Source organism: Hordeum vulgare, chromosome 2H, assembly GCF_904849725.1.
Source record: "Hordeum vulgare subsp. vulgare chromosome 2H, MorexV3_pseudomolecules_assembly, whole genome shotgun sequence".
NCBI lineage: Eukaryota > Viridiplantae > Streptophyta > Magnoliopsida > Poales > Poaceae > Hordeum > Hordeum vulgare.
In genome coordinates this window covers 2643433-2666522 of record NC_058519.1, presented here as the reverse complement: position 1 = coordinate 2666522, position 23090 = coordinate 2643433, and the positions used below count along the sequence as shown (strand labels likewise).

Below are 23090 nucleotides of genomic sequence, written 5' to 3'. Positions count from 1 at the left end.
GAACGGGCAATCCTCCCGGTCGAACGATCATTATTTCATTCAGTGACATTTGAAACATTGCACGAGATACAAAAATGACAAATTTGACATCAATGTGATAATGGACCAAATTTAAAGCCTAGCGTCGATTTTGTGATTTTTGTGCCTCGTGCAATGTTTTGAACTTTGAGTTTAAATTCTGCAACAACATAGACCAATGTTATGTGAAGGTGCTAAAAAAATTTCAAAGAATTTTAAACATTTTTAAATGCGCTACGGGCATCTGGTGCACCGGTAGCACCACAAGCACTAATGCACCAGATACTTTCCACTTAGCGAAGGCACTGTGCTTTCTCTTTGGGTAAATGGGACCGAGAACATGTTTGCAAGCATAACCTATTCAGCTTCAAAAAAAATTCCGGGGTTGTTCAACTTCGTGTTGTTCTGAAGATGATGAATTTCCTACAAGAATCTGTAGCTGCTGCGAATAGTACTGAAGGCAGTAGAACCGAAGAAGTGTTATGATGATATTATTCTATTGGATTGGATAGGTTGGCATTGCACAGCCATATGCAAATTGACTTTTCACTAGTATTAATTATGAAATTGAGTTAACGGTAACTTTTCACTTGATTAATTTTGGATATATTTTTATAATCATTTTCAAGGGTAATCATTTTTCAAGCTTATATCGGACGTGTTGAAATTGTTCGTGACTGATTGTAACTGTCCTTTTATCATTTTTTTCTCACATACCGCTGGCCGTTGGGGATCTAACAATAGGCTGGGTACGACCACATTACGGGCTGCATATCGTGCTAAATGGACGTCCTAATATAAAAAGAAAATCAACATCCACTGTACCGAATAGAATATATTTTTGTGAATCTATCTCTGGTTAGATGGTAAGAACGATGGTATCATGATCCACCACAGTACAAGTCCTAGACTTCACTTCATGCTCGTATTTTTAGATTTATTTTCAGGCCTTCCGACAATGTATGCTCAGTGAAGGAGAAGTTGTTGTCAACTACGAAGACGTCTGCGATAACTTAATCAATCTCAAAATGATGTGACGGCTCAGTCTCTCTATGTATGAGCGGCAATTGATGCCCCAAATCTCTTCCGTCCTGAACCTCCCATGGCAGCGCCGCGCTGCTCCTGCTCCAGGACGAAGTGGGATTCACCCACGGCGGAGCCAGCCGGCGACCACTCCTCGGCACCCTCCTCGTAGTGTGTCGCCCAACCGAGTACCCCTACAACGTGTAGCTTCCTCGTCACTACTCGTGGTTGTAGTTGGTCGCTGAGGGTGGTATTTGTGTCTCGGGGGGAGGGGACTAGGTCGGATCGGAGGTCCTAGGAAGATCAAGCGACCGGAGGGCTGCTCGGATGACGTGACCGACCATGCCTCGCGCGAAGGGCGCTTCAGTGAGTTTCTGAAAATTCAAATAAATAGCGTAAAACTAACATAATTTGGGTTAGGGTTCCAAAAAACTACTCCCTCCGTCCCAAAATAAGTGACTCAAAAATGACTTAACTAGTGCAAAGTTAAGTCATTTTTGAGTCACTTATTTTGGGACGGAGGGAGTACATGATTTTATTTTTCGCTAATAACTGCTAACTTAGGGGTCAGTTGTTTTAAAAAAACCAAGATGCCCGTTGTTGAAAAATTAAATCAGTTTATGTTAGGTCAGGCCCCGCACCTAAACGATCTGTCTGGTTGACATTAACTGGCATTTGAGGCCCACATATCAGTGTCTCTTCCTCACAAAAACAACAATTGGGTCCTTGAAAATGTTTTAAAAATCAATTAGGTCCCTTCAAACATCTAAAAATCACAATAGGGTCCCTGTAAATATTTAAGAAACACCATCGAGTCCTTGTAAAGTTTTTAAAAATGCAATCGGGTCCCTATAAACTTTTAAAAAAGCAATCGGCTCTCTCCCATGGTCATGCGCCCACATCCATGCTTGTCGGCCAGCAGCCATGCATGGCGTCGCCACGAAGCTCCCTTCCATCGCGCAGGCTGCGAGTGGACGACTACGTCGCCCTACTGGGCGCGGCCATGAAGGACCCCATCCAGGGAGGCCTCCTGCCGGAGTTAGCCGCACATATTACCCGCAACCCTGACCCACTTTCGCCTAGGCCCTGCACAAGCGGTGTTTATTGGGATTGGCCGACAATGCGGGGCAGCGCCCCTGGCCGGTGGCGCCAGGGCTCCATGGAGGGTGGCATGTCTAGTGCCATGGCTTTAGGCCGAGGTGCGCAACACGTTGGGTTATAGGCCACGGGAAGGAGTGGAGGTTCCGGGGAGAGGAGGTAGTAGTGAAGGTGGAGGAGCGGTCGGCCGACGTCGACGAGGTGGAAGGAGGGATGACCGACGCTGGTGGAAGTAGAGGCGGCTGACCCTCCGCCGCCCTCTTGGGAAAGAAAGGAGGCATGCAGGAGTGAAGAGAATGAGGATCAGAGACACTGACATGTGGGCCCACATGTCAGTTAACGATCAAATAGACAGTTTGTTTAGGTGCAGGCCGAGCCTATCATAAATCGGTCTAACTCTTTAACGACGGGCATTTTGGATTTTTTTTAATATCTGATTACTGAGTTGGCAATCATCAGCGAAAAAATAAAACCTTGTTGTTTTTTGGAGCCCTAACCCGAATTATGATAGTTTTATGCTATTCACTTTAAAATTCACTACTTAGATTTCTGGAATTTGTTCTGGCATCATTGGAAACATCCCACACCAACACATCTTGTTATGATTCTGCTTCTGATTGCAAGTATTTAGCCAAGCTAGTACGCGTTGATGTGTTAGCTATGGACTATGGTAAGAGAAAGACGTAACAGCTTCCGGGTGCCCCTAACGGCTACATCCTCATAAACAGTAAATTCATAGAAAAAATCACAAAATCTGAAACTTTCAGAGATCAAAGATTTGATGTTCTTACAAAGTTTCAGCCACAAATAATAATCGTAGAGCCCTCACCAAAAGAATTACTTCTCAAAAATGATTTTGTTTTTTAGGTGAGGGCTCCTCAAATATAATTTGTAGCTGAAACTTTGCAATATCGTCGAAAGTTTGATCATGTTTGATTTCCCAATGTTTCAGATTTTTTTATGGTGTTTTCAAATAAAAATGAATTTGCTGTTCATATAGGGTCTAGGGGCACCCGGGAGTATTAGTTAGTTCTGAACTTCTGATAGCAACTTCAACAAGAGGCGGTTCGCTGGGAGCAAGCTTAAGGTTGTGTTTGTTTGGGTTCGCAAGTCATTGCACGGTCATTTTCATGCTTAGAACTAATGTTTGCTTTTTTTTTTGGAAAAAGAGGTTAAACCCCCGACCTCTGCATCAACCGATGCATGCAGTCATCTTTATTAATTATTTTACAAAGGTCTAATAAGAGTATACATAAATCCACCCAAAGCCACCACTTACACCTACAACTCGATAATGTGGAGTGCTCTCACTCCACATATCTAAGACCGGTGTTGTCGTCAATCCATCCACATAACGTATCGGGAACAACAGTCGGTGTAGCACACCTAAAACGTCATTTCTTCTTGTGTTTCTTCCTTTGACTGCCAGATATTTCTGAAGTTCCATTTCTTTGTAGTTTGTACCATACATTTGATTTCCTCTCTACTCTCCATATATCTCCTCTGGTGCCTCTTGCATCTGGTCACCTCTTGCCTGATGTCCTTGTGACTACCACAATAATTTACTAAATCATCATTAGGCCTTCCATTCATTCAAAGCTATGAAGAACACTTGAGACCTAGACGGGTCTCATGCCCAAGAGGATGGTGAAGATAGAAATCCACGGACAAATAGATCACCATAGATCGATCCAAGCAAGAGTGTACGGATCACGCTCCCTTGTTCATAATCCCTTCCATTATCCAGCCATTACCTATGCTCTCTTGACATCCCGTGGATCAACAACCGTAGTGATAGACTGGACAAAAATATTACAGTTTCGTAATTCAATTACGTCATAATTTGCAAGCAGGGGAGGTCCCTTCTCAAAATCATAGGAGAGTACAAGCACGACACCTAGAAATCACAACTGAGAGAAACAAGGAGGCATCAGGTGAGGAGTAGAGGAGGCATACCATAGACTTGCGAAGTCGTCGGGGAACCAGAGTAGTGGGGGAACGGTGGTGGCGGCTTCATCCCAATCGCCCCCGCCGCTGCAAGAGAAGGCTCTTCGCTTCCTATTCGCGCTCACCAGCAAGCCAAAAAAATAGAAGGCTTAGAGAATTGGGCTGAATCCATGGGGAAACATTGGATTAGCAGCAGGGGAGAGGTAGAGTGGTGGGTCCAGTGGCGGCATCCTTCCCCGTCGCTGGTGGCGTCTTGGAGCAAAATGATCTGTGCACGATGGAGAGAAGGGAAATGAGAGAAGACGTGTACTCGTGCTTGGAGGGGATGCCTTCTTCACTCATGCGAGAGAGGGATGTCGTGGCTCGAGTTTGGCGTCGACAGTGGCGGCGGCGGTGACGACGACGATGAAAGAGGGGACCTCGGGCAGAGAGAGACGAAAGGACAGTTGGATGTGCGTCGCATCCAATGGATCCCTTTAGCGAGGCCTAGTGCACCCCGTTCGCTGGAATGGGCTAGCGGCTAGCTGACGGCCCAATGCACCAGAGGCCTCCGTTTCAGCCTCTGGAGTAGCAACCGCATACGACAGTTGGGCCAGTATTAGAAACATGCGGGACAGATGCTTTTAAACACGAGATCTGACAGCCAAAAATATCCAGATCGCAAAAATGGACGGCCAGAAACGCAAATCGCTGTGAGGCCAGGGATTAGGTGCGGTTTTACTGTCCTTAATGTATGTCGTTGCTTCCATTTAGCGGTGTCATGTGAACATCGACTACATCACACTTCATCATACTTGGGCCTAAGGGAAGGAATTATGGAGTAATAAGTAGATGATGTGTTTCTAGAGTGACAGAAGTTTAAATCCTAGTGTATGTGTTATTCCGTAACGGAATGATTTGGATCCATTTCATGCTATGGTTAGATTTATCCTAATTCTTCTTTCGTAGTTATGGATGCTTGCGATACGGGGTAATCATAAGTGGGTTGCTTGTTCAGGTAAGAACAGCACCCAAGTATCGCTCCACCCACATATCAAATTATCAAAGTAACGAACGTGAACCAACTAAATATGATGAACGTGACTAGACTACAATTCCCATGTGTCCTCGAGAGCATTTTTCTTTATATAAGAGAACTTTCTGACTTGTCCTTTGCTACAAAAAGGATTGGACCACCTTGCTGCACCTTTTCTACTATTGTTACTTGTTACAAATTATCTTTATACAAAACTATCTATCATTGTAACTTACAACACTTATAGAGAATACCTTGTTGAAAACCGCTTGACATTTTTTCTGCTCCTGATTGGGTTTGACACTCTTACTTATCGAAAGAACTACGATTGATACCCTATACTTGTGGGTCATAAGGAAACTCCATTGTCCATGTCACACACATACACACACACACTCTCTCTCTGGTTTATGGCGAGTTTTCGGTCAAATTTCGTGTGAGGTCGAAACTTGATGGTTTCAGATGGGCTCTGGTGGCCGTATATGGGGCAGAGCAACCGGAGCTCAAATCTGATTTGCTCGCTGATCTAGTAAGAATTTGTGGAGATGAAACACTGCCAATTATGGTGGGGGGATTTTAATATTATTAGAAGATAAGATGAAAAAAAACAATGATAACTTCGATGTACGGTGGTCACTTATGCTCAACATGGTTATTGAGAGTCTCGACTTGAGGGAGATTGACCTCACTGGTAGACAATTCACATGGACGAACTCATTATCGGTACCAACATATGAGAAGTTAGACCGGGTACTGACCAATTTCGAGTGGGAGCAGAAGTATCCGCTGGTTTCAGTACGGGCTTTACAAAGATCAATCTCAGACCACACACCTCTCATAGTTGACTCAGGGGGTGCCAACTATGCGGGAAATAGAATTTTTTTTCTCTTTTGAGCTAAGTTGGTTTGAAAGAGAAGGATTCATGGATCTCATAGCTAACCAATGGGCTAGGGATTTGGGTGGATCTACGAATATAGAAAGATGGCAAAACAAAATCTGAAACCTGCGCCAGTTCTTGAGAGGACGGGCGAAAAATTAGAGCGGTATATATAAAAAGGAAAAAAGAAAGACTCATTCGTCTGATTGATGAATTAGATGTGAAAGCTGAGTCTACTCAGCTCAATCTGACTGATAGGAATAACTAGAGAAGCTGGGAAGAATTTGCAAAAATTACTGAGAGAGGAGGAGATGAAATGGGCACTTCGAGCTAAGGTGACAAAGGTGGTTCATGGGGACGATAACACACAATTCTTTCACATGATTGCAAATGGAAAACATCGAAAGAAAAAATAACCCAACTTGAGCAAGATGAAGGAACAATAATAGTTCATGAGAATTTAAAGCTATATATATATATATGAGAATTTAAAGCTATATATATATATATATTTGAATATTACAAGAAATTATTTGGTGCACCAGAGGAGACTTGAGTATCTTTGGATGAAAGCACAACTCATGATATAACTCAACTCAATTCAGATGAGAATGAGGTGCTATCAGCCCCATTTACCGAGCAAGAGGTGTACGACTCAATAGCACAAATGAAACAAAATAAGGCTCCGGGGCCGGACGGGTTTCCGACAGAATTTTATAAAAAATGATGGCATGACATTAAAGGGGGTTTGTTGCCTATGTTCAAAGATTTATTTAATGGCCAGTTACAGTTATTTTTCACCTTAACTTTGGAACAATTACGTTATTGTCAAAGAAGGCGGAGGTTGTACGCATCGAGCAATTCAAACTGATATGTTTGCTTAATGTCAGCTTCAAAAAATTTACAAAGGTTGGCACGAATAGGTTAACAAGGATAGCTCATTCAGTAGTCCAACCAACGCAGACGGCCTTTATGCCTGGGAGACACATCTTAGAGGGTGTTGTTGTCCTGCATGAAACGTTGCATGAAATCCATACAAAGAAGGGTTATCTTTAAAGTGGATTTTGGAAAAGCATATGATAGAGTCAAATGATCATTTCTTCAACAGGCCTTACGTATGAAAGGATTCAATGAAAGATGGAGAGATTAGGTTGATACTTTCATACAAAAAGGCAGTGTGGGGGTTAAAGTTAATGATGATATTGGCCATTTTTTTCAAACACACAAGGGATTAAGACAGGGTGATTCCATGTCCCTAGTGTTGTTCAACATTGTAGCAGACATGTTGACAATACTCATTACTCGGGCCAAAGAAAAGGGCCAAGTGGGAGGCCTTATTCCACATCTGGTAGAGGCATGACTTGACAGCTCCACCGAAATTCCGTGTAAGACGAAGCCGCTCCACGTCCTGCCTCAGTCTGCCATCGCTGCTCCACAAACGATGCTCCCAAGAGAGAAACGGCACCGTAGTACCGTCATCGTCCGATCTGGAAGACCATATCCTAGGGTTTCCCCCGAAGCAGTGTCCACCACCAGCAACCGTTTACGACCCACACAGTGCCCACCACCACTCAGCCCTCAAGGCGACGCCTTCAGGAAGGTCACGACATCAAGGACGGCGCCGCCGCCCACCGGAGTTAGGGTTTTCACCCGAGAGGCAAGGAAGGGGAGCAGAGGAGCAGATGTATACCGACGTCTCCAAAAAGAAAAACGGCGCCCTTGAGCGTCCTCGTAGGAGAGAGACCCGCAGGTAGGGCCCCGGCAACCACGCCGGCACCGCCAAGAACCCGCGGAAGAGAGGCCCATAGATTAGGGCCGGAGGACAGCGGCCAGATCTGGCGTCGCCGGCCGCCATAGCAGCCACCGACGGCTAACCACACGAGGGTTGTCACACGGCCGGTCACACGAGGCACGCCCGGTCAGCAGGAGAGTTCCGCCGCTCACCACACGGCCCAGAGGTGCGCCCGCGACGACGCGCCGCTGCCCGCACCTCCACCTGCGCCCCTCATGGGACAACCCCTCACCGTGCGAAGGGGAGCCGTCGGGGCGTGCCGCCCTCGCCCCCGCCTTTGGCAGACGGGCGTGGCCGCCACCGCCGGCACCGGCGGCGGCAGCGGCCGAGGGAGGGAGGAGATCGGCCGCCCGCTCGATCTAGGGTTGGGACCTCCAGAGTCGCTCGTGCGAGCGACCCTGGAGGCGGAGGAACGGAGGCGGCTCTCTGGCTTTTCAGAAATAATGTTTGCTAGGTAGGAAAGTGGTTCGCATTCTCCGGTCGCAGGTTGAGTAGCAAATGCAACAAAGGAAGGGTGTCATTCCGTCAAGGGATTGAAAATTCAAAGCAGTAAGTCTTGGTTCCACACCGGCTCTTCGTTTCCCATGCTCCTCTTATCTAGACTAGCAGCAGTGGCTAGATTTATAAATTTCTTCCAGGCCAGAAAAGATGAGATGCAAACTTGTGCGCGTCTCTCTTGCTTTATCCAGTCTCACATTCAACTCTTTGATCGGAGAAAATAGCGGCACGGCTTCAGTGAGAAGTAATCTACAGAGACTCAAAATGTCATCAGGTGAGTTCTATGAAAAGTTTCAGATATATATTGTCTTACCTGGCTCTTGCTGATTGACCAATGTGTATCACATTGCTTAGGTTCAGGGGCGGGGGGTTCTCAAACACAAATACATGCATGGACGTAACATTTTATGCTGCTATGGCTGAGCTTGCTAGTAGATCCATAAATTACCTGGTGAAAAGATACCCGAGGCATAAAACAAAATTTTGAATATCCTGACGAATATCAAGAAGGTCATGCACATAACTTGGCTCATGGCCACTCCCGGTTTGGAAGGCACTGCCTGATCTTTTACTCCTTGTCATTCCTAAAAGTGCAGGTTTGCCGAGCAGGAAGGGATTTTTTTTAGAAGAAGAGGTTAAAAGCCCCTGCCTCTGCATCGGTCAATGCATACAACCATCTTTATTAATTATTCAATAAAAGTATGACAAGAACATATATCAAGCCATCCAAAGTCACTATTCACACCTACAAAGTCGATAATGTAGAGTGCTCTCACACCCCATAGCTAAAACCGGTGTCGTCGCCGATCCATCCGGATAACTTGTCGGAATAGGTGCAGCAAACATAAAGTATACACCACATGCACATGTTTTAGAAGCCGTCATCATCATGGAACCACAGACCCATTTTCGATAAAGAGATCTGCATGCATCATCCTTGCAAGTCCGCCATCCGTCGATGCCACCACGATGCCCAATGACACAACCTCCCTACACGCAAACTGTTGAGCACGTAGCAGTCGCCGCCGGTACACCATAGTGTTATGCCGCCAAGTACCACCAGTCGACGCAGCTTGAAGTCTCTGGAAGATCGGTAGTGCGTAGCACCTTCTGAACAAGCATGGCATAGCCTAGGACCTATCGGCCAGACATGACTTGACATATCCACCAAAGCTCCATGCAAGACGAAGCCGCTTCACCTCCTGCCTCTGTCGTTCAGCGCTACTCCACAAACGATGCTCCCAAGAGAGAAACACCGTAGTGTCGCCATAGTCCGATCTAGAAGACCAGATCCTAGGGTTTCCCCCGAAACAACACGATTGGGTCGACAGTAGTTACACTATGATGCCTTCATCAAGGTAACGGCGTAGAACGCCGACATCGCTCGCCATAGGCTTGATTTTCACCGGCAACAGTGTCTCCTGCGCTCACAGCCTGGACTAGATGATGGATCTCGAGATCCAACCACCCAGCCTTTAGGCTGACCACGTCCGACAAATGAGATGACAACTACCACCAAGCCCAGGGTCACCGCCTCAGGTGTCTGTGTGACGATGAAGGAGAACCGATCTAGGGTGGGAAACACCAGATCCGCCGCCACCAATCGCCATGGCCGGCCCCATGCTGCCCAGCAGCCGTGGTGGCCCATCCACGGCCGAAATCCCATCGGACCACCGCCCAATCATGAGAAATCCGCCTTCACGTCGGGCGGCCGGGTCGTCGTCGCGTCTCGGCAAGAGCCCACCGTCCGTCGGGCGAGATCTGCTCAAAGTTTTAAATAGCCGGCTATAGCCAGGCTATAGCGGGACTATAGATGTTTGAGCATGTGCCGCTATGTGGCATAGCCCGCTAAACTTACAAAATAGCCGGCTATGGCAGGCTATAGCCTAGCTTTTAAAAAAAAGGAGGCTAAGCCCCGGCCTCTGCATCGAGTGATGCATGCGGCCATATAATAAGAACAAGTCTTCGAAAAGTACAAATAAGTCTTACAAGATAAAATAGAAAAGATACACGGCACATGATGTGCCACAACCGGGGATGCACCGAGGCCTAGATGACTATCCACCTATCCTACTAATATGACGCCATCCAAACCGGTTGAAGATAGCCTGAGCTACCATCTTCCATTGGACACACCCAGCAACCATAGGCTCCCTGGCTTCCACATGGGTGAGTAATGACCATGTGCGGATCAAGGCGGTAGCCCTGAAAATGACCTGCAAAAAATGAATATGTTGATGTTTGTTAAAAACCAAGTCACTTCTACAAGTCCATGTAGCCCATAAAAGTGCACAAGTTCCTACTCGAATAAGCTTAGCAGTTTTAACATCAGCCCCCTTTAACCACGTCCCAAATAACGAGTTTAAACTGTTAGGGGGCTTGATGTTGAAAGCAATAAGAATCGATCGTCATAAAAGTTTAGCCATAGGACAACCAAGAAAGAGGTGATTGATAGTTTCATTATTCTGACATAAGCTGCATCTAGTATTACCTCTCCAGTTACGTTTTGCCAAATTATCCTTTGTTGATTTTGAGGGTCGACGCTATTTTGCATAGCTCACTATTTAAAACACTGGATTAGCTCGCCGGCCTCCATCGGTGGCCGCGGGGAAACACGGAGGGAGGGAGGGTCGGGGGAGGCGACAGCTAGATTTCTACCGAGCCGCCCCTAGAGATGACGCCAGGGCTGATCGGTTCAAGCTACAGCGGGCGACCCTAATTTTGCCAACTCAGGGTGCAAGTAAGAATGATTCAGAAAAGAAGTCTTCATGGAATTCAACGTTCATAACAGTCAAGTCTTGGTTTCACACTAACACTTTGTTTTCTTATTATGCTCCTTCAAGACTTGAAGTCACTAGATAGCCAAATTTCTTCAAAATTTCTTCAGATCAGAAGTCACTTGAAGTCACGCACGTCTCATTAACTTTATACTGTCTCACGGAGCAGGTGGCTAGCTATACCGTGCAGCTAGCTAGCATATATATGAATGAAGGTGACAAACACCATAGCCTGAAGCTTCACAGCCATACACCAAGAGCTACTCCTGCTATGCGTATAGCCATGGAGACCTTCCCTCTCCTGAAACTCATCCCACACGCTCTCCTACTAGTCTGGCTTCTGCCAGCCACGGTAGTGCCATCCCTCCTGCAAGAACAAGCAGGAGCTCTCCTTGCCTGGAAAGCCACACTACAAAGCCACCCAGCCCAGCTGCAATCCTGGTCGACGGGAAACAAAACTTCATGGCCGTGCAGCTGGTACGGCATCAGCTGCAGCATGCATCAACCAAGGCACCAGGAGGTGATCACCGGGATCTCTCTACCGGGGTTGCGGTTGAGAGGGGAGCTCGACGCCCTCAACTTCACGGTGTTGCGTACTCTCACGAGTATCAACCTCTCCGACAATCAGATAAGGGGCTCCTTTCCACCTGCTTTAGCATCGTCCTTGCCAAACCTGCGGCACCTAATTCTCCAGGATAATGAGCTTTCCGGTGAAATACCAAGGGAAATAAAACACCTAGAGGGTCTCGTGAGGCTGAACTTGTCAAGCAATCTCTTGTCTGGCCCCATCCCTGGTGAACTAGGCTTCCTAAAGGAGCTAGACACTATAGATTTTTCCAAGAACAACCTCACAGGTCCCATTCCCAGAAATTTAGGGAATTTTACTAAGCTCACTACCTTGTACCTTTATGGTAATCGGTTCACCGGATATCTTCCTCGAGAACTAGGTTACCTCATGAATTTACAAGAGTTGGCTCTTGCCGACAACAAACTCATCGGTCCCATTCCCGGTTTCTTTGGGAGTTTCATTAACCTCACTGGCTTGTACCTATGGGGTAACCAACTTTCCGGGCATATTCCTCCAGAACTAGGTTACCTAAAGAATTTAAAAACGTTGCATCTTGGCAATAACAAACTCAAAGGTTCCATCCCCGAGATCTTTGGAAATTTGACTAAACTCGCTACCTTGTGTCTCGGTGGTAATCTATTCTCGGGACATGTTCCTCGTCAAATTGGTACCTTAATGGATCTTGTGCGTTTGGAACTTGGTACTAACAATCTCTCCGGTTCCTTGCCACCTGAGTTGTGTTCTCGAAGCCCGCTCCGGCATCTAACTGCATTTGATAACAAGTTGAATGGACAACTTCCATCAAGTTTGGTACACTGCAAAAGCCTAGTCAGAGTTCGTATTGAAAGGAATCAAATAGAAGGAGATATCTCTGAGTTGGGAGTTTATCCAAATCTGCTGTATATGGATATGAGCTCAAATAAACTATCTGGTCAATTATCTTATCACTGGGGAGAATGTCCTAATCTTACCAAGCTAGGCATCTCAAACAACAACCTCATGGGTAAAATACCTGCAAATATTGGGCAACTATCTCAGCTAAAGGTACTTGATCTTTCATCAAACAAGCTTGAAGGAGAGATTCCAAGTGAACTCGGTAATCTAAAAAATTTGTTCCAGTTGAGCCTGGCAGACAATTTGCTCCATGGAAGCATACCACAAGAAATTGGAGCACTGTCCAGTCTGGAGTTGTTGGATTTGTCATCAAATAACCTAAGTGGTTTGGTACAAGGATCAGTTGAGCATTGTTTAAAGCTTCGCTCACTGAATATGAGTGGCAATAACTTCAAAGGAAACGTCCCTACCGCGCTAGCGTCATTGCATAACTTACATGAACTCTTGGACTTAAGTGATAATTCATTTATTGGGGCAATACCAAGCCAACTTGGAGGTCTGATCCTGCTAGATAATTTGAATCTTTCACACAATAAACTTATTGGCTCCATCCCATCATCATTTAAGAATATGGGAGGCTTGACATCCATTGATGTATCTTACAATGAACTCGAAGGACCGGTCCCAGAGAGTAAGCTCTTCCAAGAAGCTCCAATACAGTGGTTCGTGCATAATAAGGTTCTATGTGATGTAGTGAAAGGATTGCCCCCTTGCAGTAGTGCAACTCAGAGCGAAGGCAAAAGGAAAATATACAAAACACTTGTACTAGCCATAGTTCCGGCGTTGATATGTTTTATTCTTGTTGTGGTGATATTGATGTTTCGACGTGAGAGAAAGAGATCAACTGCAAATAACACTGCTAATGTAACACAGGTAAACATCTTCTCTATTTGGAGTTTTGATGGGGCAAATGTGTTCAAGCAAATCGTTGAAGCAACCAACAGTTTTAGCATCATACACTGTATAGGAACCGGGGGATATGGATCTGTCTACAAGGCTAGACTTCCAACATCCGAAATATTTGCAGTGAAGAAGATACACAGGATTGAAGACGAGTGTTGCATAAGCAAGTCAGTGTTCAAACGTGAAATTGAGGCATTGGTACAGATTCGACATCGGAACATCGTGAAACTATTTGGGTATTGTTCCTCTAGCCAAGGCAAGTTTCTTATATATGAATATATGGAGAGAGGAGACCTGGCAGCAATACTGAGGGTCAATGGAAGGGCAATTGAATTGGATTGGAGAAGGCGGATACATATTGTGCTAGATGTGGTTCAAGCTTTGGCGTACATGCATCATGATTGTTCGTCACCGATAGTCCATAGAGATATAACAAGCAACAACATTCTGCTTGATTTGGAATTTAGAGCTTGCATCTCTGACTTCGGTACGGCTAAAATTCTCAATATTGATGGTCAAAATATCACTAGGCTTGCTGGAACGAAGGGATATCTTGCCCCAGGTAACCAAAAATCAAACCTTAACAACTATTTTTGTCGCTTGGCACTATACATATCTGTGTACATGTGAATTGTCATGTATTCTGATCATTACAACTAGCTTCTAACTATTTAGTTGCAATACATATATTAATTAATTGGTTCTAATTTCAGAGCTAGCATATACAGAGAATGTAACAGAGAAATGTGACGTATATAGCTTCGGAGTGCTTGTTCTAGAGCTATTTATGGGATACCATCCAGGCGATTTGCTCTCATCCCTCTTGTCGGACACCAAGAATAATGATGTGTGTCTGCTGGATCTGCTAGACTCCAGGCTCGTGCTCCCAGAGGCTGAAACCGCTAGAGAAATATACTGCATTCTCAGTGTTGTAGTTCAGTGCCTAGAGCTGAGTCCATCACGCAGACCAACAGCACGTCGTGCAAGTGATGAGCTATTTGCGATTAAAGCATGTGAAGATGATGTTGATTATCTGCACGCTAGCATCACCATTCCTGCACAGTAGTGCCTATGGCTATGGATGATGATTTGAGTCATTTAGTTTAATTTCTTCTCTAAAACCTACTACCTATGTACACTTCTATAAGACTTTTTAGATCACTAAGGTTTAAAATGGCTTATAAAAGTTTACGGAGGGAATACGTGCTTGCTTTAAGAGTGTAGTTTCCTCTGTAACTAGGAAGAAAAGTAATTTTTTGATGACATGTATGGAACAAGCAAACTTGTCTAATGTACCATTATAAGTCATTTTATTTTCTTTAAACATTGTACGATGCGACAATTACATTTAAATTGATGATACATCAGTTATCTCTCCATGCATTAGTTATGGTCTGGTGGTATAACTTTGAAGGAAGGCTCCCTAAGAGGAAACTGATACAAATATCAAATTTAGAACTCAACCTTATTCTGAGTGTGTTGCATGGCGAGATTGCAATGCCCATGTTTTCAACAAGAAATTATTGCCAGCATCGTATGTCATGAACCAGATCTAGGACACCTTCAAACTCTGGAAGACGCGGCGCGCGGCAACCTGAATCGCCGAGAGTAGAGTTGTCACCACTTTCTCTTTTTTCTTTTTTGCATGATCACATGGTCCAGTGATCTGAATGAAGTCGGTGCCCGTGTTGACCTTACTGAGGGAAAATGAAGCGAGAAACTCTATCTTCGTCTCCTCCTGCTTCTGTTGAAATTTGGAGGTGGGCTTTAGGCCCATTAGAGAATTTCAGAAAAATCTCCAAGGGCCCATGTAGGTGGTGGCATGACAAGGTGGTGGGAAGTTTAGTCCCACCCCGCTAGTGGAGGAGAGTTTGGACCCCTTTATAAGGGTCTCTCTTCCACATGCTATTGGAGAGTGAGAAGCGAAGGTGCCCTCGCGCACTCCTCCTCCGCCTCGCCCCGACGCGGGTTGCGGGAATGAGCCGAGCTCATACCTACGCGCTTATTTTTGCCGGTCAGGAACAGAGAATACGACTCGGTCGTGGGTTCGGCCCACGTCTCTCCACCCAGCCGCCTTTATAAGCACGCGATCGCCTACCCTAGCCGTTACGAGAATCAGATCACATCTGCCTCACGCGTTCGTTCCTTGACTGCTGCTGCCGCCGGCGACTCCGTCCCGTTTACCGCGTACGCGGTCGACGGGAGAGCAGGCCTCCGAAACCTCTCCTCTCCGGTTCCTGTACGGGAGAGGGGCGATTAGGTTTTTGGGGAGCGATCACGCGACTGCTCGCCTCCGTCCGTCTGCTTCGTCTACGTCTGCGTCGCCCTCGTCATCGCCATGTCTTCACCAAGCGAAGCTGACCGTCTCCGCGAGGAAGCCGAGAAGAAGACGGCAGAGGATACTGCCGCCGCCGCCGCTGCTGCTACGGCCAACTAGCCGATTGGAGGGTATGACTCGTTTATCCTCATGTTCGTATTTATCCTAGCAGTATTGCTTGTATGCATAGATGTATCCACTATATGCGTAGTATGTGCTGGGTTAGCTCAAGATCAGTATATCATTAGTCTAGTCAATGCCATGCTAGTTATTGTCTCGTGGATTAATATACTCGGAAAATTGCCTATTTACTCAATAATCCAAAAACCTAATGTCTGTAGGAATTTTTCGAGTAATGGTTTTGCTGCTGCACTGAAACCGGATAAGTTTACCGGTACTTTTTTCAAGCGTTGGCAAACGAGAACCACCTTATGGCTCACAGCTATGAACGTGTTTTGGGTAGCCGGTGTCACTCCTACGGAAACTATCACTCCTGAACAGGAGAAGATGTTTAAGGAGGCCACCGTCCTATTCCTTGGAGCAGTCATTAGCGTGATCGGAGATAAGTTGGTTGATGCATACTTACATATGCATGTTGCCAAGGACTTGTGGGAGGCGCTCGAATCTAAATTCGGGGCCACCGATGTTGGGAGTGAGATGTATGTTATGGAGCAGTTCCACGATTACAAGATGGTTGACAACCGTTCTGTATTGGAACAAGCTCATGAGATAATATGCATAGTTAAGGAACTTGAGGTTCTTAAGTGCAATTTGCTGGGCAAGTTTGTCGCGGGCTGTATAATTGCTAAGCTCCCCAATTCTTGAAGGAACTTTGCTACTACTCTGAAACATCAGAGGCGTGAGTTCTCCGTAGAGGACATCATCGGCCATCTGAGTTTTGAGCAGAACTCGAGAGCAAAGGATTCCAATGGAAAAGCGGTGGAAAGCTCTTCTGTTGCCAATATGGTACATCAGAGAAACTTCAATTCTCACAAGCCCAAGGGAAAGAATTCTGTCCAACAGAATACCGACTTCAAGAAGAAGGGAAAGAAGCCCTTCAAGAAGAATAAGAAGGGAGATGGCTGCTATACTTGTGGTTCAGAGGAACATTGGGAGAACAAATGCCCAAACAAGTACAAGAAGCCGGCACAGGACTCCAAGTCTGCCAATATAATTGTGGGCAACAATGAAAGTGGTGCATCTGGGTACGGTAATTTACTTACTGTATTTACAGTCTGTCAGTCCACCGATTGGTGGGTGGACACGGGTGCAAATATTCATGTGTGTGCTGACTTATCATTGTTCTCTTCTTATCAGGCCACCGGTCGCGGGTCCGTATTGATGGGGAATGGCGCGAGTGCTTCTGTTCTTGGTGTTGGCACGGTCGATCTGAAGTTTACTTCGGAAAGGATCGTGCAGCTGAAGAACGTGCAGCATGTCCCCGCCATCAAGAAGAATCTCGTTAGTGGCTCCCTTCTGTGTAGAGAAGGGTTTAAGTTGGTGTTCGAGTCTAATAAAGTAGTAGTTACGAAATATGGACTTTTCGTTGGAAAAGGTTATGAATGCGGAGATCTGTTCCGCCTTTCTCTAGCAGATTTTTGTAATAAAGTCGTGAACAATATTCATTCGAGTGTTAATGAATCTGAAGTTTGGCATTCACGTCTTTGTCACATAAGTTTCGGTGTTATGTCGCGGCTAGCAAAACTGAATTTAATCCCAACTTTCACTTTAGCCAAAGGTTCTAAGTGCCATTCGTGTGTGCAAGCAAAGCAACCTCGCAAGCCTCACAAGGCTGCAGAGGAGAGACACTTGGCACCATTAGAACTCATACATTCTGATCTTTGTGAGATGAATGGTGTGTTGACTAAAGGTGGAAAGAAATACTTCATGACATTGATAGATGATTCCACTAGATTTTGCTATGTGTATCTGTTAAATACTAAAGATGAGGCTCTACACTACTTTAAAATCTATAAGGCAGAAGTTGAGAATCAACTTGAAAAGAAAATTAAACGAGTCCGGTCTGATCGTGGTGGAGAGTACTTCTCAAACGAATTTGATTCATTTTGTGCGGAACACGGCATTATTCATGAGAGGACGCCTCCCTATTCACCCCAGTCAAACGGGGTTGCCGAGCAGAAAAACCGTACTCTAACTGATTTGGTTAACGCCATGTTAGATACATCGGGTTTATCCAAGGCATGGTGGGGGGAAGCTATATTGACCGCGTGTCATGTCCTGAATAAAGTTCCTACAAGAGATAATGAGGTCACTCCCTACGAGGAGTGGTCGAAGAGAAGGACGACGCTCTCGTACTTACGTACTTGGGGCTGCTTGGCGAAATTCAATGTACCGATCCCCAAGAAGCGTAAGCTTGGACCAAAGACTGTGGATTGCGTTAATTTGGGATATGCTAAGGATAGCGTAGGCTATAGATTTCTAGTAGTGAAATCTGAGGTACCTGACGTGAAGGTCGGTACAATAATGGAGTCGAGGGATGCTACAATCTTTGAGGATATATTTCCCATGAGAGATATGCAAAGCACTTCTAGACAGGAATCTGAGATAACTCCTGAGCCTGCCATTCCTATGGAATACTATGAACAAACACATGATGAAAATCCTGAGGAGGATGACGAGGAAGCCCGTGGTAGGGGCAAGAGACAAAGGACTGCAAAGACCTTTGGTGATGATTTCTTCGTATACCTTGTGGATGATAATCCCTCTTCTATTTCAAAAGCGTATGCTTCTCCAGATGCTGATTACTGGAAAGTTGCGGTCCGTAGCGAGATGGATTCCATCATGGCTAACGGGACATGGGAAATCACTGATCGTCCCTATGGTTGCAAACCATTGGGATGCAAGTGGGTGTTCAAAAAGAAGCTTAGGCCCGATGGTACGATTGAAAAGTACAAGGCTAGGCTTGTGGCCAAGGGCTATGCCCAGAAAGAAGAGGAAGATTTCTTTGATACTTATTCACCTGTGGCTAGACTGACCACCATTCGAGTACTACTCTCATTGGCGGCCTCTCATGGTCTTCTCGTTCATCAAATGGACGTTAAGACGGCTTTCCTGAATGGAGAGCTAAATGAGGAAATCTATATGCAACAGCCAGATGGCTTTGTGATAGAAGGTCAGGAAGGAAAGGTGTGTAAGTTGCTGAAATCTTTATATGGTCTCAGACAAGCACCTAAGCAATGGCATGAGAAGTTTAATACAACTCTGACATCTGTTGGCTTCGTTGTTAATGAAGCTGACAAATGTGTATACTATAGCCATGGTGGGGGCGAAGGAGTTATATTGTGCTTGTATGTTGATGACATACTGATATTTGGAACCAACCTCAAAGTAATTGAGGAGGTTAAGTCTTTTCTGTCTCAAAACTTTGAGATGAAGGACCTTGGGGTGGCTGATGTTATCTTGAACATCAAGCTGTTGAGAGATGATGGGGTGGGATTACACTTCTGCAATCCCACTATGTTGAGAAGATTTTGAGTCGCTTTGGATATTCAGACTGCAAAATTTCTCAAACACCATATGATCCTAGTGTGCTTATTAGAAAGTTTAAGGGCACAGCTATAGATCAATTGAGATTCTCTCAAATTATCGGTTCACTTATGTACCTAGCTAGCGCAACGAGGCCTGACATCGCGTTTGCTGTGAGCAAACTTAGCCGGTTTGTTGCAAACCCGGGCGATGTTCATTGGCGTGTTGTTGAAAGAATTATGCGCTACTTGAAAGGTACTGTCAACCACGGGCTTCACTATACGGGATTCCCATCGGTACTTGAAGGGTATAGTGATGCGAATTGGATCTTTGATGCTGATGAGATGAAGGCCACTACTGGGTATACGTTTACTCTTGGGGTGGTGCTGTTTCCTGGAAGTCTTGCAAGCAAACGATCTTAACAAGGTCGACAATGGAAGCAGAATTAACAGCATTAGACACATCTGGTGTCGAAGCAGAATTTCTTTGAGATCTTTTGATGGACTTACGTGTGGTTGAGAAGCCGGTTCCGGCTATTCTTATGAACTGCGATAATCAGACGGTTATTGTTAAAGTGAAGAGTTCAAAGGACAATATGAAGTCCAACAAACATATAAGAATGAGATTGAAGTCTGTCAGACGTTTGAGAAACTCCGGAGTGATAGCGTTGGATTATATCCAAACGGCTAAGAATCTGGCAGATCCCTTTACTAAAGGGCTATCACGTGTTGTGATAGATAGTGCATCGAGGGAGATGGGTATGAGACCCACATGAGTTGCCATGGTAGTAACCCAACCTATATGATCGGAGATCCCGTGAAGTAGGACCTGGGAAAACAAGCCAGTGGTGAACTGAGGAGAGTAACTTTACTAACCCACTCCATTGGAGATGCAATACTTGTTGGGGAACATCGCATGGGAAACAAAAAATTTCCTACGCGCACGAAGACCTATCATGGTGATGTCCATCTACGAGAGGGGATGAGTGATCTACGTACCCTTGTAGATCGTACAGCAGAAGCGTTAGTGAACGCGGTTGATGTAGTGGAACGTCCTCACGTCCCTCGATCCGCCCCGCGAACAATCCCGCGATCAGTCCCACGATCTAGTACCGAACAGACGGCACCTCCGCGTTCAGCACACGTACAGCTCGACGATGATCTCGGCCTTCTTGATCCAGCAAGAGAGACGGAGAGGTAGAAGAGTTCTCCGGTAGCGTGACGGCGTTCCGGAGGTTGTTGATGACCTTGTCTCAGCAGGGCTCCGCCCGAGCTCCGCAGAAACGCGATCTAGAGGAAAAACCGTGGAGGTATGTGGTCGGGCTGCCGTGGAAAAGTCGTCTCAAATCAGCCCTAAAACCTCCGTATATATAGGTGGGAGGGAGGGGAGGAGGCAGCCTCAAAACCTAAAGGTTTGGCCGAAATTGGAGGTGGAGGAGTCCTACTCCAATCCTACTTGGAGTAGGATTCCACCTTCCCACTTGGAAACTCTTTCCACCTTGTGTTTTTTCCTTCTCAAACCTTATGGGCCTCAGTGGGAACTTATTCCAGCCCACTAGGGGCTGGTTTATCTCTTCCCATAGCCCATGAGACCCCTTGGGGCGTGACACCCCTCCCGATGGTCCCCGGCACCCCTCCCGGCACTCCCGGTACACTACCGATGAGCCCGAAACTTTTCCGGTAATGCACGAAAACCTTCCGGTAACCAAATGAGGTCATCCTATATATCAATCTTCGTTTCCGGACCATTTCGGAAACCCTCATGATGTCTGTGATCTCATCCGGGACTCCGAACAACATTCGGTAACCAACCATATAACTCAAATACGCATAAAACAACGTCGAACCTTAAGTGTGCAGACCCTGCGGGTTCAAAAACTATGTAGACATGACCCGAGAGACTCCTTGGTCAATATCCAATAGCGGGACCTGGATGCCCATATTGGATCCTACATATTCTACGAAGATCTTATCGTTTGAACCTCAGTGCCAAGGATTCATATAATCCCGTATGTCATTCCCTTTGTCCTTCGGTATGTTACTTGCCCGAGATTCGATCGTTAGTATCCGCATACCTATTTCAATCTCGTTTACCGGCAAGTCTCTTTACTCGTTCCGTAATACAAGATCCCGCAACTTACATTAAGTTACATTCCTTGCAAGGCTTGTGTGTGATGTTGTATTACCGAGTGGGCCCCGAGATACCTCTCCGTCACACGGAGTGACAAATCCCAGTCTTGATCTATACTAACTCAACGAATACCTTCGGAGATACCTGTAGAGCATCTTTATAGTCACCCAGTTACGTTGCGACGTTTGATACACACAAAGCATTCCTCCGGTGTCCGTGAGTTATATGATCTCATGGTCATAGGAACAAATACTTGACACGCAGAAAACAGTAGCAACAAAATGACATGATCAACATGCTACGTCTATTAGTTTGGGTCTAGTCCATCACATGATTCTCCTAATGATGTGATCCCGTTATCAAGTGACAACACTTGCCTATGGCCAGGAAACCTTGACCATCTTTGATCAACGAGCTAGTCAACTAGAGGCTTACTAGGGATAGTGTTTTGTCTATGTATCCACACAAGTATTGTGTTTCCAATCAATACAACTATAGCATGGATAATAAACGATTATCATGAACTAAGAAATATAATAATAACTAATTTATTATTGCCTCTAGGACATATTTCCAACAGTCTCCCACTTGCACTAGAGTCAATAATCTAGTTCACATCACCATGTGATTCCAACGAATCCAACACCCATATAGTTATGGGGTCTGATCACGTCTTGCTCGTGAGAGAGGTTTTAGTCAACGGTTCTGAAACTTTCAGATTCGTGCGCTCTTTACAAATCTTTATGTCATCTTATAGATGCTGCTACTACGTGCTATTCGGAAATGCTCCAAATATCTACTCTACTATACGAATCCGTTTCACTACTCATAGTTATCCGGATTAGTGTCAAAGCTTGCATTGACGTAACCCTTTATGACAAACTCTTTAACCACCTCCATAATCAAGAAAAATTCCTTAGTCCATTAGTTACTAAGGATAAATTTCGACCGCTGCTAGTGATTCAATCATGGATCACTCTCTGTACCTCTCAACATACTTTGAGTCAAGGCACACTTCAGGTGCGGTACACAGCATGGCATACTTTAGATTCTACAGCTAAGGCATAGAAGACGACCTTCGTCTATTCTCTTTATTCTGCCGTGGTCGGGTTTTGAGTCTTACTCAAATTCACACCTTACAACGCAACTAAGAACTCCTTCTTTGCTGGTCTATTTTGAACTCTTTCAAAAACTTGTCAAGGCATGCATCTTGTTGAAACTTCTATTAAGCGCTTTGGATCTATCTCCATAGATCTTTGATGCTCAACGTTCAAGTAGCGTAATCCAGGTACTCCTTTGAAAACTTCTTTCAAACAACCTTGTATGCTTTACATAAATTCTACATTACTTCTGATCCACAATATGTCAACCACATATACCTATCAGAAATTCTATAGTGCTCCCACTCACTTCTTTGGAAATACAAGTTTCTCATAAACCTTGTACAAACCCAAAATCTTTGATCATCTCATCAAAGTGTATATTCCAACTCCGAGATGCTTGCACCAGTCCATTGAAGGATCACTAGAGCTTCCATACTTGCTAGTATCTTTAGGATCGACAAAACCTTCTGGTTGTATCACATACAATGTTTGCTCAAGGAAACCGTCGAGAAAACAATGTTTTGACATCCTACGTGCAATATTTCATAAATAATGCATCAACAACTAACATAATTCTAACAGACTTTTAGCATCGCTACGAGTGAGAAAGTCTCATCATAGTCAATTGTTTGATCTTATCGAAA

The 23090-nt window shown here is 45.2% G+C and overlaps 1 protein-coding gene across 1 annotated transcript; it reads left to right on the top strand.

Moving 5' to 3' along the window:
• The first annotated feature begins 11328 nt into the window (after positions 1 to 11328).
• LOC123431393 (MDIS1-interacting receptor like kinase 2-like) lies at positions 11329 to 14476 on the top strand. The gene is made up of 3 exons (XM_045115190.1): positions 11329 to 13138; positions 13535 to 13972; positions 14124 to 14476. The coding sequence occupies exons 1-3, from the start codon at positions 11329 to 11331 to the stop codon at positions 14474 to 14476; spliced, it is 2601 nt and encodes an 866-aa protein (XP_044971125.1).
• The last annotated feature ends 8614 nt before the right edge of the window (positions 14477 to 23090 follow it).

Bases quoted from the DNA above. Each gene is read 5' to 3' on its own strand.
- LOC123431393 (XM_045115190.1), top strand. From the start codon at position 11,329: ATGGAGACCTTCCCTCTCCTGAAACTCATCCCACACGCTCTCCTACTA. The intron at 13,139-13,534 runs GTAAGCTCTTCC...AAATATTTGCAG, and splicing joins CGAAGGACCGGTCCCAGAGA to TGAAGAAGATACACAGGATT. The intron at 13,973-14,123 runs GTAACCAAAAAT...TTCTAATTTCAG, and splicing joins GAAGGGATATCTTGCCCCAG to AGCTAGCATATACAGAGAAT.